The 17,564-nt window shown below is 46.7% G+C and overlaps 1 protein-coding gene across 1 annotated transcript in view; it reads right to left on the bottom strand.

The window, feature by feature from the left end:
* LOC125034205 (syndecan-like) overlaps positions 1 to 17,564 on the bottom strand; it is a gene marked incomplete in the record, with an annotated part of 123,787 nt that overhangs the window by 6,338 nt on the left and 99,885 nt on the right. The window contains 2 exon segments of the mRNA XM_047625907.1: positions 521 to 683; positions 4,777 to 4,844. Of these exon segments, the coding sequence (XP_047481863.1) occupies positions 521 to 683; positions 4,777 to 4,844 (231 nt within the window).

Raw genomic sequence — 17,564 nt, 5'->3', positions numbered from 1 at the left:
CGCTCCTTTTCTCCCTCATTTTTCGTTCCTTTCTTTTCTTCTTCCCCTCCCTTTCTCCATCCCCTCCCTTCCTCTTTCCCTTCCTGCTCACTCCCACCCTCCCTTCCTTCCTCTCTCCTTCCTTCCTCTCTCCCTCCTTCCTCCTCCCTTTATATTTCCTCGGCCGAGGGATGGAGGGATCACACTGGATTTGCCATTCCATATTATTCAGGTCCACAAGAACTTCTTTTCACCCGAGGATCTAACCTGGACTCTTATATTAATTAAGATCACAATACTTGTACCCTTAATTTGGCCGGGTTGTGTGTTGAATTCATTTGATGTATTTGTGCTTGTTTCTCTGTTATCGTGGTGGTATTGGATATGTGTGTGTGTGTGTGTGTGTGTGTGTGTGTGTGTGTGTGTGTGTGTGTGTGTGTGTGTGTGTGTGTGTGTGTGTGTGTGTGTGTGTGTGTGTGTGTGTGTGTGAATACTTCCCTTCCTTCTCTTCCCCTCCCTCCTCCCCTCCTTCTTTCCTCACCTGCCAAGATGCCCGGCTGAGCGAAAATGGACACCTGGCGATCGTCCGTTTTCGTGGTGTGGATCTGGATCGTGTCCATTCCCGTGCCTTCAGTGTAGGTGGGCTGGGGGGTGGTGGAAGTTGGGGCGGGGAGATCCACTATGGGGTGCTCCTTCTTGCCGAACTGGAAGGAGAAATGCGGGTTAGATGCGGTACATGAGGTGGTGATGATAAATTACGAAGTGTTTTATAAATTTTGGAGATGTTATTAATTGGCATACAGACAGACAAACGCAAATGTGTAAGCACTCTCATTCTCATTCTCTTTCTCTTTCTCTTTCTCTTTCTCTTTCTCTTTCTCTTTCTCTTTCTCTTTCTCTTTCTCTTTCTCTTTCTCTTTCTGTTTCTCTTTCTCTTTCTCTTTCTCTTTCTCTTTCTCTTTCTCTTTCTCTTTCTCTTTCTCTTTCTCTTTCTCTTTCTCTTTCTCTTTCTCTTTCTCTTTCTCTTTCTCTTTCTCTCTCTCTCTCTCTCTCTCTCTCTCTCTCTCTCTCTCTCTCTCTCTCGCACTCTCTCTCTCTCTCTCTCTCTCTCTCTCTCTCTCTCTCTCTCTCTCTCTCTCTCTCTCTCTCTCTCTCTCTCTCTCTCTCTCTCTCTCGCACTCTCTCTCTCGCACTCTCTCTCTCGCACTCTCTCTCTCGCACTCTCTCTCTCTCTCTCTCTCTCTCTCTCTCTCTCTCTCTCTCTCTCTCTCTCGCACTCACTCTCGCACTCACTCTCGCACTCACTCTCGCACTCACTCTCGCACTCACTCTCGCACTTTCACGCCCACACCTCATGCCCACACACGCACTCACCCTTAACCCCCACTAAATCTCCATCTTTCCCTCCCACTCATTCCAAAATAAGGTTCTACAAAAAAAAAAAAAAAAAAAAAAAAAAAAATGATAAGGTCCACCTTTGCCAAGAAACACAGATTAGTTCCCCCTAAAAGGTTCGCGACACATAAAAATACATAATTTTTACCTAAACGATGCCTGAACTGGCTGAAAGCACTTAAAGACCGCCGGTGCATGAATTTTAAAAGCACTTCAAAACAGCTCTTCATATCTTCGCAACTGCTGCTGTTTGCTTAGCCTCATGTGGAATAGATTTTATTTCTTATATATAATTTTTTCTCCCTTTTTTTCATACATAATCCGGAGTGCTCGTGGCTGGATGAAAGGTAAACACTCATGGAAGCACAATAATAATGCGATGATAAAAATTTAATGTCGTGTGTAATCAGGCGTACGCATAATAGAACAGGATACTGAAGACATTGTGGGCATACACATTCATACAGATACGTAAGCATACATAGAAATATGACATTGATTCCCCTTAGGTATGCATATGTGTGTGACAGACAGATAGAGAGAGTGATAGAGAGATAGGAAGATAGATTGATAGAGAGAGATAGAGAGATAGAGAGAGAGAGAGAGAGAGAGAGAGAGAGAGAGAGAGAGAGAGAGAGAGAGAGAGAGAGAGAGAGAGAGAGAGAGAGAGAGAGAGAGAGAGAGAGATAAAACAGCCAAGTCTCCCCTCAAGCATAGAAAACGACCCCCCCCCCACCCCCCGTCCAAGAGCCTGTGTGAAGCTACGTTTAAAGTTGATATTCCTTATGTGTTATTGCCTCTCTCTTGTGCCTCGTCCATTCTTCCTTCTCCTTTAAGCCTTTCCGGTCTTCGGTGCTCCCTTCCCTCCCTCGCCTCCCTTTTCGCCCTCCTTCCTTTCACACCTTCGCTTTAATTGTCTCATTTCTATCATAGATCTTTGAGTTTTGGACCTTTCAATGTTTTTCCTTTGTTTTAGTCCGTCCATGCGCATGCGCTGAAGCGGGCGCATGCATACACCACGCATACAAACACATGCATGCACGGAAATCCAGTGCACAAATGCGTGTAAACTCGTACGATCAAACTGGCGCAAAATAATGCTAAAATACACATAAATTAGATGCGTGTAAGTACACACTCGCATACACAGATGCAGGTTTATAAATACACACACACACACACACACACACACACACACACACACACACACACACACACACACACACACACACACATACACATACACATACACATACACATACACATATTTATGCAGGTTTATAAATACACACACACACACACACACACACACACACACACACACACACACACACACACACACACACGCACACGCACACGCACACGCACACGCACACGCACACGCACACGCACACGCACACGCACACGCACACGCACACGCACACGCACACGCACACGCACACACGCACACACAATCAATCTGGAGCAAAGAGTCACCAGCAAAGCGCAACCGTCGTCACAGCAGCTTCGCGCGCGGTTTTGTGTTCAAGGACTTGGCGAGCGAAGTCTGAGATAATAACGTCTAATTAAACTTGATTTTATATTGATTTTTTTTTTTTGAGAGGAGGGGGGTTTGCTTTCGTATTAAAAAAATCGTTAATGATTGGTTTAAAATCGTGGTTGTGGGAAGGTCGGGAATCTCGCGCGCGTGCGGAGGGGAAAAAGAATAATGGTGGTGGTGGTGGAGGTGGTGGAGGTGGTGGTGGTGGAGCTGATGGTGGTGGAGGGGGTGATGGTGGTGGTGGAGGGGGTGATGGTGGTGGTGGAGGGGGTGATGGTGGTGGTGGAGGGGGTGATGGTGGTGGTGGAGGGGGTGATGGTGGTGGGTGGAGGGGTGATGGTGGTGTGGAGGAGATGATGTGGTGGTGGATGAGTGATGGTGAAGGTGGATGGTGGTGGTGGAGTGATGGTGGAGGTGGAGAGATGGTGGTAGTGTGGTGGTGGAGAGATGATGGTTGAGAGGTTGATGTGTGTGGAGGGGTGATGGTGTGGGAGGGGTGAGGTGGTGTGGGGGGGTGAATGTGGTGTGGTAGGGGGGATGGTGGTGGTGGGAGGGGTGATGGTGGTGTGGAGAATGATGGGTGGTGGAGGAGATAGTGATGGGGTGGTGAGGTGATGGTGGTGTGAGGAGATATGGGTGGTGAAGGAGAGTGATGTGTGTGGTGGTGGTGGTGAGAAGATGGTGTAGTGGTGGTGGTGAGAAATGATGTGGTGAGGAGTTGTGGTGTGAGGAGATGATGTGTGTTGAAGGAGAAGTGGATGTGTGTGGGTGGTGGTGGAGAAATGGTTATTGGTGTGGAGAGTGATGGGGTGGAGAGGATGTGGTGGTGGTGGTGGTGGTGGTGGAGGTGGTGGTGGAGGTGGAGGTGGAGGTGGAGGTGGTGGTAGAGATGATGGTGGTGGTAGCGGTGAGGCTAATACTAATCCTAACATTAATACTACTACAATATTCTACCCTCCCAGGATATGGAATGTAATTTGAATACAGCTTGAATTTAACATGAATAATTGAACGGTTGAACTCATATAAAAAAATATTAACCCGATTTTTTTTTACATGGCTAGTTTGCAACCATAGCATTAACTGGATTACAACGTTAGCATAAATAATCACTCATGAAACCCACAATCAAGCTGTCAATCACTCAATCCATCACACAATCACACTCACCAAAACAGTCACATTGAATCAATCATACAATCACTTCCTCAACCAATCACACTCAATCAATCATACAATCACTCTCACTCCAACAATCACATAATCACTCATTTAAACAATCACACAATCAATCTCACTCAAACAATCACACACACTCTCTTTTAAACAATCACTCAATAACACTCACTCAAACAATCAAACAATCACTCTAACAACCACACAATCATTCACTCAAACAATCACAATCACTCATTCAAACAATCACACAATCATTCACTCAAACAATCACAATCACTCTCATTCAAACAATCACACTCAATCCATCACACTTCATCACACAATCACAGTCAGCCATCAATGACCAGTGTCAAAGGTCATTTAACAAAGTTCATCAGGGTCAAAGATAATTAAAGGCCACAGGAACATAGGTCATAATGTCAAATGTCATTCAACAAAGGCCTCATGAATTAAAGGTCATGCAACAAAGTCCACAGGGTCAAAGGTCACGTCACATAGGCCAACACGGATCCAAAAGTTATTCAACAAAGGCCATAGGATCAAAGGTCATCCTTCAACAACAACAAAAAAACAAAAATAAAATAAAATGTCACATATCAAAGGCACGAGAAACAAAAGGCCAGCAGGGTCAAAGGTCATCCTCCAACCCCTCATGCCAATAACCAACAAAAAGGGAAACTCACGTCCTCTTCAACCGTGGGCCGATTCTTGGGCAGATACACGTCCTCCACTTCCTCGTCGTCAATATCAACTGGAAACAGAAGAGAAAGTACATGTGTAAAAAGAAGGTTTAAGAATGTATGGAAATAGGCCTGCGTGTAAAATTGCAAAAGCAGACAATTCGGTTTGAATATGAAAAAAAAAAGTGAAAAATAAATACATGTGGAAATGGATTAAATGCATATTGAAAAGTAAAAATAGAATTGTAGTGGCATTATAATAATAATTCTTATCATCATTATGATCATTACCATAAGTATTATTATTACGTTTATCATTATCATTTTGATTGTCATTATTATAATGATCATTATCACCATAATTATATGTGAACGTATACATATGTATGTATGTATGTACGAGTGCATGTGAGTGTGTGTGTATGTATATATATATATACTAATAAATATGATTAAGTACAAAAAGACAAGATATGCATATAAAAACAAAAATACAGGGAGATAACAAACGACACTGGGTCATAATTTTCATCTGAGGTCACGTCGAGGGGTTCCTGTCCAGCACGGGGTCACGGGGTACGTTTCGAATCACGGGTTTAGGAAGTGGGAATTCTTAGGTTCTCTTTTCAAAAAAAAAAAAAAAAAAAAAAAAAAAGTACGTTATCACCCTCCGCTCAAGTTTTAATAACACTCACGCCCATTTGCATCTCATTGAGTTGGAATATACAACCTTGTTCTTTAAAAAAAAAAATGTAAAACTACGAATCCTCCATTGCAACGCGTGCAACGGCAGTCACTGTAGAGCTACCTACCGTTGCAATAATCAGGCGGGATAATGGAACGCTCTTTATATACAAAGCTGGGAATGTCCAAGAGACGAGGGTTATTTGGCAACGTCGCCTCGATTGGAGTGGGGGTTGGGGGGGGGGGGAAGAGGGGAAGTTGTGGAGGGAGAGGGGAAGTTGGGGGAGGAGGGGGGAAGTTAGGGGAGGGATTGGAGGATGGGGGCGAAGAGAGGGATGGGGATAAGGGCAGTAGTGGGGGTCAGAGTGGGGGACGGAAAGCGCCATCTACATTCCAGAAGCACAAATTCCGTTGGGGAGAAAAATGGCGTATCATGCACTAAAGGTATTACACTTTATTTATTTGTCCCTGACGACGCCTCTCCTTTACTCCTTCCCTCCCTCCTTTCTTCCTCCACGCTTTCTCTTTCCTCTTCCCTCCCTTCTTCACTACCTTTTCTTTCTCTCTCTCTTTTCTTCATTCATTAATTCCTTTCCTCACCTCTCCTTCATTCCCTCTCTCTATACCCCCCTCCCTCCCTCCCCCCCCTCCCTCCATCAGCATTCACCTGCCACGGTTCCCACGCGGTTCAACGCGACGTGGCTTGGTTCTCCTCCTATCAAACCAAGAGAACCGCCGCCCTGTGTTGTTTTATCGATTCATTGGCCCGGTTAGTACGCGAATTACAAGTCGCAGAACGTTTTCTTTTTATTTCCTTTTTTTCTCTCCGTTTTCTTTTTTCTCCGTTTTTTTCTTTTCTTTTCTCCGTGTTCTTTTCCCCCTTTCCGTTTTCTTTTTTTATCTCCGTTTTCTTTTCCTCTTTCCCCGTTTTCTTTCATTCGAGAACATTCGTGACAAGAACCTTTCGCGCTCACAAGAAGAGCCCGAGCGTGTCAGCTGGTTCGCGCCACTTTCATTTCTATCTTTTCTTACGCTGTTTTTTTTTTTTTTTTCTCTCTATCATTCCCCGACGCGGAATTACACGTCGTGAAAAAAGGAGAGTCTAAATCAAGGCGAAACGCATGACAAGAGGAGCGATAATAACAAGGAAAGGATATGAAGGAGAGTGTAATGTGTTGGTCAATTTTCTTATTTTTTCTTTTGTCTAATCCAAGCGCTAATGCAGCCCCCGCCCTCTCTCTCTCTCTCTCTCTCTCTCTCTCTCTCTCTCTCTCTCTCTCTCTCTCTCTCTCTCTCTCTCTCTCTCTCTCTCTCTCTCTCTCTCTCTCTCTCTCTCTCCTCTCTCTCTCCCTCTCCTTCCTTCTCTCCCCCTCTCTCTCCTCTCTCTCCCTCTCTCTCTCTCTCTCTCTCTCCTCTCTCTCTCTCTCTCTCTCTCTCTCTCTCTCTCTCTCTCTCTCTCTCTCTCTCTCTCTCTCTCTCTCTCTCTCTCTCTCTCTCTCTCTCCCTCTCTCTCTCTCTCTCTCTCTCTCTCTCTCTCTCTCTCTCTCTCTCTCTCTCTCTCTCTCTCTCTCTCTCTCTCCCTCTCTCTCTCTCTCTCTCCCTCTCTCCTCTCTCCTCTCTCCCTCTCTCCCTCTCTCCCTCTCTCCCTCCCTCCCTTCCTCCCTCCCTCCCTTCCTCCCTCCCTCTCTCTCTCTCCCTCAACCCCCCCCCCTCTCCCGGCACTCACACAGGACACAAACAACCTCCATTACCTTTTTCTCTCACTCTTTTATTCCCACTCTGTCTTCATTTTCTTTCTTTCCATTTTCTTCTCTCTCTGTCTGCATTTTTTCGCCAGTCTCCATTTTCGTTCTCCTTTCTATTTCTCTCTCTTTCCCCTCTCCCTCTCCCTCTCCCTCCATCCCTCTCCTCCTCCTCCCTCCCTCCCTCTCCCTCTCCCTCTCCCTCTCCCTCTCCCTCTCCCTCCCTCCCTCCCTCCCTCCCTCCCTCCCTCCCTCCCTCCCTCCCTCCCTCCCTCACTCCTCCCTCCCTCCCTCCTTCCCTCCCTCCTTCCCTTCCTTCCTTCCTTCCTTCCTTCCTTCCTTCCTTCCTTCCTTCCTCCTCTTCCTTCCTCCCTCTCCCTCTCCCTCTCCCTCTCCCTCTCCTCCTCCCTCCATCCCTCCATCCCTCTCCTTCTCCTTCTCCTTCTCCCTCTCCTCTCCTCTTTCTCTCTTCTGCCACTCTTCCTTTTCCTCTTCGCCATTCCATTTTTTCGCCCATTTTCTCTTATCTCCTTTTTCTTTCTCTCTCTCTCTCTCGCCTCCCGAGCAACCCGGAAGTGAAGGAACAAGCAGGTGCCACCCCCCCCCTTCCCTGCTCCACTCACCTCCCCACCCGTAAAGAACAATAAAAGGAGAACAGAAAGAACATGCAAGAGCCGAGCCTGAGATCTTGCCGAGATAAAAAGTTCAGCAGCGGCGTCGCCTCCGTGTAGGCCTATGCGATGTTCAAAGTTGCTCTTTTCTCTAAGGCTCCGGGAAACTTTTTGGTGCTGGTGTGGTAGGGGGTTGGGGTTGGGAAACTCTTGGTAGGGGGGGAACTCTTAGGTAGGGGGAGGGAAAGTTTTGGTAAGGGGAAGGGAGAGAAACTCTTGGTAAGGAAGGGAGGGAGGGTGGGTGGTTAAACTCTTGGCAGGCGTTCTGCTACAACTCTTTGAGAAAACTCTTAGAGAACTCTATGGGGGGGACTCTCGGGGAAACTCTCGGGGGGCTTCTGTCAGAACTCTTGGAGAACTGCTTTTGGGGAAACTCTTACTATAATGCTTGGTAAACCTTTTGCTGAAACTCCTGGGAAAAAAAATCTTGAAGAACTCTTACCAGAACTCCTGGGAGAACTCTCACTCTCACTAGAGCTCTTGAGAAAAACTCTTTAAATGAACTCTTGATCTTGTAAGAACTCTATGAACATCTTTTAAAAAACATTCATTATTTCACTTCTCAGAACTCTTTGAACTCATGGCAGAACTCTTAAAAAAAAAAAAAAAAAAAAAAAAAAAAGAAATTCGGAGAACTCTTAGAAACACTTGGAAGACCTCCTAGAATTCGAACTCTTAGGGAAAATCTGGTTTATGTTCATCCCAGGAAAAGGGAAAATATGAGTCTCAATGCACAGCGTGGTCATAAATTTTCCCCGAAATATAAGAAAATTCTGGTTTTGTGTTTCTCATTTTTTTTATGAATGTAATCAAAATAAACTTCCGAGGACCACATACCACATGATCTACGTAATGCGCATAGCCTTGTACACCAGCATGATATTAACAAATAAACGTAAAATACCAGAAGCACACAAATAAATAAATAAAAAAATAAAAATGTGTACACGGAAACACACCGACCTGACAGATAATCCCATTATATGAAAACGAAATATGATTTATGATATATATGGTAATAAAGGTTGGAAAAACGAAATATCCGCTAACGAAAACATACGAAAAAGGAATCATGTGCAAAGGAGAATATATGATAACGAAATATGTGCAAAGGAAAATATATGATAACGCAATATATCAACACCGGTAACATATGATAACGTAATATGCGAGGACGAAGATAACGTAAAAAAAGAAAGAAAAAAAAAAAAAAGTAAAGACAAACGACAAAGAAAATATACCGAAGACGACATACACACAATGCGCAAGGACTAAAATCCATGTACTACAGATGCCTCTCTCGGAGAATCCCCATTTACCTCTCACAAACACACACACTCCTTCACAAGCATCATCCAGGGTCGGTAAACAAGAGACAGACGGCCTGGAAAGCGTGCCAACCCCCCCCCCATCCCCTCCCTCTCTCCTCCCCCTCCCATATACCCATACCCCCTTACCCCCACCTCCCGCCTCCCCTCCGTCCCCCAAACCCCTTACGACCTTTCTTTCAGTACACGCACACACACATACACATGCCCATACATGTCAATGCAAACGTGGATTGATGCATACGCACTGGACAGCAGATATGTCTGCATTTACACACATACGCAGATACAGACAGGCAGACAGAGAAACACACATACATTAAGACATCACTCCTCCTCCGCTTCATCCTTCCCCTCCCCTTCCCCTCCCCTCCCCTCCCCTCCCCTCCCCTCCCCTCCCCTCGCCTCCTTATCCCTTCCCTTCCCTTCCCCTCCCTCCCCTCCCTTCCCTTCCCTCCTCCTTTCCTTAATTCCTCCTCCTCCTCCCTATTCCCTCCTCCTTCCCCTCCTCCTTTCCCTCCTCCTCTTCCCTTCCCTCCTCCTCCTTTCCTTAATTCCTCCTCCTCCTCCCTAATTCCTCCTCCTCCTCCTCCCTAATTCCTCCTCCTCCTCCTCCTTAATTCCTCCTCCTCCTTCCTAATTCCTCCCCCTCCACCTAATTCCCAATTCCTTCTCCTCCTCCTACTTCCTAATTCCTCCTCCTCCTCCTCCTCCTCCTCCTCCTCCTCCTCCTCCTCCTCCTCCTCCTCCTCCTCCCTCCTTCCTCCTTCCTCCTTCCTCCTTCCTCCTTCCTCCTTTCTCCTTTCTCCTTTCTCCCTTCTCCCTTCTCCCTTCTCCTTTCTCCTTTCTCCTTTCTCCTTTCTCCTTTCTCCTTTCTCCTTTCTCCTTTCTCCTTTCTCCTTTCTCCTTTCTCCTTTCTCCTTTCTCCTTTCTCCTTTCTCCTTTCTCCTTTCTCCTTTCTCCTTTCTCCTTTCTCCTTTCTCCTTTCTCCTTTCTCCTTTCTCCTTTCTCCTTCCTCCTTCCTCCTTCCTCCTTCCTCCTTCCTCTTTCCTCTTTCCTTATTCCTCATTCCTCCTTTCCCTTCATCCTTCTTCCTCTTCCTCTTCCTCTTCCTCTTCCCTCATTCCCCATTCCCTTCTTCTTCTTCTTCTTCTTCTTCTTCCTCTTCCTCTTCCTCTTCCTCTTCCTCTTCCTCTTCCTCTTCCACTTCCCCTTCCTCCTCCTCCTCCCTCATTCCTCATTCCCTATTCCCTTCTTCCTCCTCCTCCTCCTCCGTCCCTCGCAGCTTCTCCATCTCCTCGGATCCCACTCGCGGCTCGTAAACACCGGCCCCATGGTTCTCCCGCGACAGCCGAAAGCACGGTGAAAGCACTCGGAACAACTTCATTCGAGACGCACCGCACGCGCCGACAAGCACACGTCTTGGGCGCGCGTGCGGAGAGTGGTCTCTTTCCCGCTTTTCCTTTAATTTTCTTTTCTCTCTCTTTCTCTCGCTTTTGTTCTTGTTTTTCTGTCTCTGTCTCTGTCTCTGTCTGTCTCTCTCTCTCTCAAGTTTCCACCGTATCTTAATTCATTCCTTCTCATCCTTCATTTCCATCCTCTATCTTCAGCCCCCCTTCTTTTTCTCTCCCTCTCTCCCTCCCTCCACCCTCGCCCTCCCCTTTCATCTTGTCTTCCTCCCTCCCTCCCTCCCTCTTCCCTTCTTCCTCCACCCTCCCTACTTCTCTCCCTTCCCCCTTTCTTCCTCCATCCTCTCTCCTTCCTTCCCTCCCTCCCTCATTCCCTCCCTCCTACCCTCCCTCCATCCCTCCCTCCCTCCCTCCCTCCCTCCTACCCTCCCTCCATCCCTTCCTCCCTCCTACCCTCCCTCCCTCTCTTTCTTCCTCTACCCTCCCTCCTCCCCTCTATTAGCTTTTTACTCCCCGGAAATGCAAAGAGTTGCTTAGTTCGATGAACACGATGCGTTTAGTTCTGCTCACGTTGGCGACAATGGCTCGTTCGTTAACAGAAGGGCAGGGGAGGTATGTGTGAGTACGTGCGCATGAGGAAGAGGAAGAGGAAGAGGAAGAGGATGAGGAGGAAGGAGGACGGGGTATGTGGGTAAAGGTGAGGGTGACAGTGAGGGTGACAGTGAGGGTAAGAGAGGGAGAGGGAAGAGAGGGAGAGGGAAGAGAGGGAGAGGGAAGAGAGGGAGAGGGAAGAGAGGGAGAGGGAAGAGAGGGAGAGGGAAGAGAGGGAGAGGGAAGATAGGGAAGAGAGAGAGGGAAGAGAGAGAGAGAGAGAGAGAGAGAGAGAGAGAGAGAGAGAGAGAGAGAGAGAGAGAGAGAGAGAGAGAGAGAGAGAGAGAGAGAGAGAGAGAGAGAGAGAAGAGAGAGAAAGAGAGAGAAAGAGAGATAAAGACAGACAGACAGACAGACAGACAGACAGACAGATAGAGACCCAACGAACCGCAAGGCACCTAGTGAGGGGCATGTTACACAAACACAAAGACTGAGTAAAGCTGCAAGGCCCCAATCTCTCCCCTCTCCCCCTTCCCCTCCCCGCGGGCCCCCTCCCCCTTCCCCTTTCCTCCGCAATCTACACCTACACTATCACCCCTTTAATTAACCTGTACGCTTGTGGTTTACCTGTGTGACAGGTAGTGTCCCAGTGCTGGGCCTTTTTCGTGTCTCCCTCTCTTTCCCTTTTTATATTTTGAACGTTTCTGTCTGTCTGTCACCCGGTCATCTACGCAGTCGATCTCTCTCTCTCTCTCTCTCTCTCTCTCTCTCTCTCTCTCTCTCTCTCTCTCTCTCTCTATCTCTATCTCTCTCTCTCTCTCTCTCTCTCTCTCTCTCTCTCTCTCTCTCTCTCTCTCTCTCTCTCTCTCTCTCTCTCTCTCTGCCATTCGGTCATACACTCAGTCGACCTCTCACTCTCACTTTATGTGAGCGTGTGTGTGTGTATTCTGAAGTGTGAGTGTATGTATGTGCGTGTGCGTGTCCGTCCCTGTCCGTTTTATCTCCCTACCCCGCCTCCCACGCCCCCCGCAGCCGCACCGAGGGCCCCGATGGGTAAAACATTAGCGGCGGGATGGTCATGAATTAGTGATGAATCTGCATGTATGTATAGAGGGCAGTTAAAGGCAAGCGCTGCAGTTTCCCTCTCTCCCCGCATGGCTGCCCCGCTCACCTTCCCTTCGTTCTCCGCTTTGGCCTTCTCTCTCCCTCCCCTTTTTCTTTCCTTTATCGTTTCTTCCTCTCTTGATTTTTTTTTTTTTTTTTTTTTTGTCCCCCTAACTGGTTCTTATTCTTTTCTTCTTTTCTCTCTCTCTCACTCACTCTTTCGTCCGTCCTTCCTTTCTTCCTTCCTTCCTATCCTCCCTTCTCCCGTCTCCCTTTTCTCTCCTTCTTCCAACCTCCTCCAATCTCTTCCTAACCACACCCCCGGCCCCTTCCTTCTAATCTCTCCTCTTCCCTCCTAACCCCCCCTCCCTCCTCTTCCCCCCCTCCCCTCCTCTTCCCTCCTAACCCCCCTCTTCCTCTTTTCCCTCCTCCTCCTTGCCTACACCCCCCCCCCCATATCTTCCAAACGGCCATCGACACCTATTAATTTTTCTCCAGGGGGGCGCCATCCTCCCCAGTAACCTTATTAAGACGTTGTAAACATCGGCCTGTCAGTGCCTCGGGGATGACAGGGCTGCTGACGGGCTAGGCTCTCCTGTTATTTCGTGCGGACTTATTATTTATTTTTTTCTCCTTTTCTTTCTTTATTTCTTTTCATAGTTCTGTCTTTCATCTGTCTCTCGTTCTCTTTCTGTATTACCCTCTCCCGTTTCTTTTTCTTGCCTAACATTCCCTTTTCTCTCTCTTTCTCTCTCTCTCTCTCTCTCTCTCTCTCTCTCTCTCTGTCTGTCTGTCTGTCTGTCTGTCTGTCTGTCTGTCTGTCTGTCTGTCTGTCTGTCTGTCTGTCTGTCTGTCTGTCTGTCTGTCTGTCTGTCTCTGTCTGTCTCTGTCTGTCTGTCTGTCTGTCTGTCTGTCTGTCTGTCTGTCTGTCTGTCTGTCTGTCTGTCTGTCTGTCTGTCTGTCTGTCTGTCTGTCTGTCTGTCTGTCTGTCTGTCTGTCTGTCTGTCTGTCTGTCTGTCTGTCTGTCTGTCTGTCTGTCTGTCTGTCTGTCTCTCTCTCTCTCTCTCTCTCTCTCTCTCTCTCTCTCTCTCTCTCTCTCTCTCTCTCATAAATGCATCCCTCCATAATACCATAACTATCTATATCTGTAATTATATCTATCTATCTATCTATCTATCTATCTATCTATCTATCTATATATCTCTCTCTCTCCATGTATCTATACATCTGGGTATCTACGTACCTCTGTATCTATCGCTCCATCTACCTATCTCCCGATCTCTCTATCTACCAAAACAAACGTGCACTTACAAACACATCCACATCCACATCCACATCCACATCCACATCCACATAGACATAGACATAGACATAGACATAGACATAGACATAGACATAGACATAGACATAGACATAGACATAGACATAGACATAGACATAGACATAGACATAGACATAGACATAGACATAGACATAGACATAGACATAGACATAGACATAGACATAGACATAGACATAGACATAGACATAGACATAGACATAGACATATACATATACATATACATATACATATACATATACATATACATATACATATACATATACATATACATATACATATACATATACATATACATATACATATACATATACATATACATATACATATACATATACATACACATACACATACACATACACATACACATACACATACACATACACATACACTTACACTTACACTTACACTTACACTTACACTTACACTTACACTTACACTTACACTTACACATACACATACACATACACATACACTTACACATACACATACACACGCACACGCACACCCCCCGAGCCTTGTCTTTTAGCGCGACCCTCCGGCCTCGAAATCTTGGTCATAATCCCCTTCGCGAGTGCTATTGATGCCTCGGCCTCTCACTTCACTCGAGAGAGGGAATCTATCCTTTTACACTCGAGTTTGTCGGAGCGGATTTTGTTTTTTTCTATTATATAATTTTTTTGGCGTTTCTGATTTTCTTTTGTCCTTTTTTGTTGTTGTTGTTGTTTTTGTTATTTGGGCTTTTTTTCTTTTGCTATTTTCTTCCTCGTCATTCCTTTTTTCTTAGTGTTTTTTTTTCTCCTTCGAATTCCTATTTCCTTTTTCTTTTTTCTTGATTTTCTTGATTTTTTTTTTCTTCGCGTTACCTTCTCTCCTCTTTACCTCTGTTCCTCTTCCATGCCCCTCCCGTGTCCTTCTTAACTATCCCCCTCCTTTCTTCTCTCTAAATTTCCTAAATTTTATTCTCCCTCCCTCTCTCCCTCTCTCCCTCCCTCCCTCCCTCCCTCCCTCCCTCCCTCCCTCCCTCCCTCCCTCCCTCCCTCCCTCCCTCCCTCCCTCCCTCCCTCCCTCCCTCTCTCCCTCTCTCCCTCTCTCCCTCTCTCCCTCTCTCCCTCTCTCCCTCTCTCCCTCTCTCCCTCTCTCCCTCTCTCCCTCTCTCCCTCTCTCCCTCTCTCCCTCCCTCCCTCCCTCCCTCCCTCCCTCCCTCCCTCACTTACTTATTTCCCTCTCCTTCTCCTTCTCCTTCTCCCTCTCCTCTTCGCTTCCTCCCAAAGATGCCTCGGGGGCAAGACTAATAACCGGGCCAATACAGTGCTAATATTCACCACCGCGCGTCCGTAAGGATGGATATCCACGCTCGGGAATATTACGGGAGACCTTATGGATAAAAAAAGGGAAGGGGCTACAGCCGGAAGGGACGAAGGAGAGGGCGGCGAGAGGGAAGAAGGGGAGGAGGAGGAGAGGGAAGGAGAAGGAAGGAGGAGAGAGAAGGAGAGGAAGGAGGAGAGGGAAGAAGAGGTGGACGAAGAGAAGGGAGAAGAAGGAAGGAGGAGAGGGCGGCGAGAGGGAAGAAGGGGAAGAGGAGGAGAGGGAAGGAGAAGGAAGGAGGAGAGGGAAGAAGGAGAGGAAGAAGGAGAGGAAGAAGGAGAGGAAGGAGGCGAGGGAAGAAGGAGAGGAAGAAGGAGAGGAAGAGGAGAGGGAAGAAGGAGAAGAAGGAGAGGAAGGAGAGGGAAGAAGAGGTGGACGAGGAGAAGGAAGAAGGAGAGGGAAGAAGGGGAGGGAAGGAGGAGAGGGAAGAAGAGGTGGACGAGGAGAGGGAAGAAGAGGTGTACGAAGAGAGGGAAGAAGGGGAGGACGAGAAGAGGGAAAGCGAGGCCACAAAGGGGATAGGAGAAGAGGGCAAGGGGCGGGACAGAGAGGCCACAGATACCGTCTAGAAGCTTCGGGGTTTAATCATGCCACTCTCGAATCTTCGTTGTCTCTATTTATTTATTGATTCTTTTATCATATCTCTCTCTTTCTAACGCTCACTCTTTCCAATACTCACTTCTACGGACTTACGCGCTCTTTCTCTATGCCCTCTTTCTTTCTTTCCATATCTATCTATTATTGCTCCTTTTCTTTCTCTGTATATCTATTTTTTTTATATTTTTCTTCCTTCCTTCTTAATTTTCTTAATTTTCTATCCCTCCCTCCCTTCCTTCCTTCCTTCCTTCCTTCCTTCCTTCCTTCCTTCCTTCCTTCCTTCCTTCCTTCCTTCCTTCCTTCCTTCCTTCCTTCCTTCCTTCCTTCCTTCCTTCCTTCCTTCCTTCCTTCTTTCCTTCTTTCCTTCTTTCCTTCTTTCCTTCTTTCCTTCTTTCCTTCCTTCCTTCCTTCCTTCCTTCCTTCCTTCCTTCCTTCCTTCCTTCCTTCCTTCCTTCCTTCCTTCCTTCCTTCCTTCCTTCCTTCCTTCCTTCCTCCCTCCCTCCCTCCCTCCCTATCCCTATCCCTATCCCTATCCCTATCCCTATCCCTATCCCTATCCCTCCCTATCCCTATCCCTCCCTCCCTCCTATTCCCTCCCTCCCTTCCTTCCTATCCCTCCCACCCCTTTCGCATTGCCCAAATTCCGCCCAACTGAAAATAGTTTCAAATTAACACTTGCCCCTCGGGAGACACGCCGGGCCGGCACTCGTTCATGTTAACGTTTCGCAATATGTTAAACCGCGCTGGGCTGCCGCAACGCAAACGTCACGGCCATGAAAGAAAGGATAAAAAAGAAGAAAGAAAAAAAAAAAAGAGAAGAGAAGAAAGGGAGAGAAAAAAAGTAAAATAAAATGAAAAAAAAAACAAAAAGTAAAGAAAAGATAATGAAAAAATGTAAGAAAGAAAATTAAATGAAAAGTAAATAAAATAATAATAATAATAATAATAAAACGCGGGTATTCTAAATACTAGAAATTGAAATGTTTTTTTTGGGAAAGGCTGTTATTAAATGAAATGTGCCAAAGAGATTGGTGCTGACGGTAAGCATCAAGTGTTGCTGAAGAGATTGTTGTAGTAGTGGTAGGAGTGGTAAGAATGGGAGTGGGAGTGGGAGTGGGAATAGGAGTGGGAATGGGAGTGGGAGTAGGAGTGGGAGTGGGAGTAGGAGTGGGAGTGGGAATAGGAGTGGGAGTGGAAGTGGGAATGGGAGTGGGAATGGGAGTGGGAGTGGGAGTGGGAATAGGAGTGGGAGTGGGAGTGGGAGTAGGAATAGGAATAGGAGTGGGAGTAGGAATAGGAATAGGAGTGGGAGTGGGAGTGGGAGTGGGAGTAGGAATGGGAGCGGGAGTAAGAATGGGAGTGGGAGTGGGAATGGGAGTGGGAGTAGGAATGGGAGTGGGAGTGGGAGTGGGAGTAGGAATGGGAGTGGGAGTGGGAACTGGAGTGCGATTAAGGAGTAGTAGTGGGAGTGGGAGTAGGGGTATAAAGCAAGAGGAAGAACGGTGTCAGAAGTAAGACAGGAGTAACAGCAACACATAGTATTAGTAGTACTCGTAAGAATTTGTACCACCGCAAGTAACTGCAACAACCAGAGAGGCAGTAATAGTAGCAGCAATGCAGTAGTATTTGTGACGATGTAGTGCCGTCAGCCACAGTAGCAGTATGGTAAATCATGTGTAGTAGCAGTAATGAAGTAGTGTTTGTGAAGATTTAGTTGTCGCAAATGCAGTCGTACTACCGGTACAAGCGGTAAACAATAACCTATCAAATTAAAGGAAAAGATATAACCAAAAGCAGCTACTCCAACAATATTATCACCAACAATAATAACATCACCACCAACAGCAATTCCAACAACTCCTCACCACCACCACCGCCAACAACAAAGAGAACAACAACAACAAGAACAACAACAACAACAACAACATACCCCCCCCCCCCTCAAGCAAATCTCGCCA

The sequence above is a fragment of the Penaeus chinensis genome, chromosome 17 (assembly GCF_019202785.1).
Source record: "Penaeus chinensis breed Huanghai No. 1 chromosome 17, ASM1920278v2, whole genome shotgun sequence".
In the NCBI taxonomy this organism is placed as follows: Eukaryota; Metazoa; Arthropoda; class Malacostraca; order Decapoda; family Penaeidae; genus Penaeus; species Penaeus chinensis.
The sequence above is the reverse complement of the archived record's forward strand: the minus strand, read 5'-3'. Positions and strand labels throughout refer to the sequence as shown.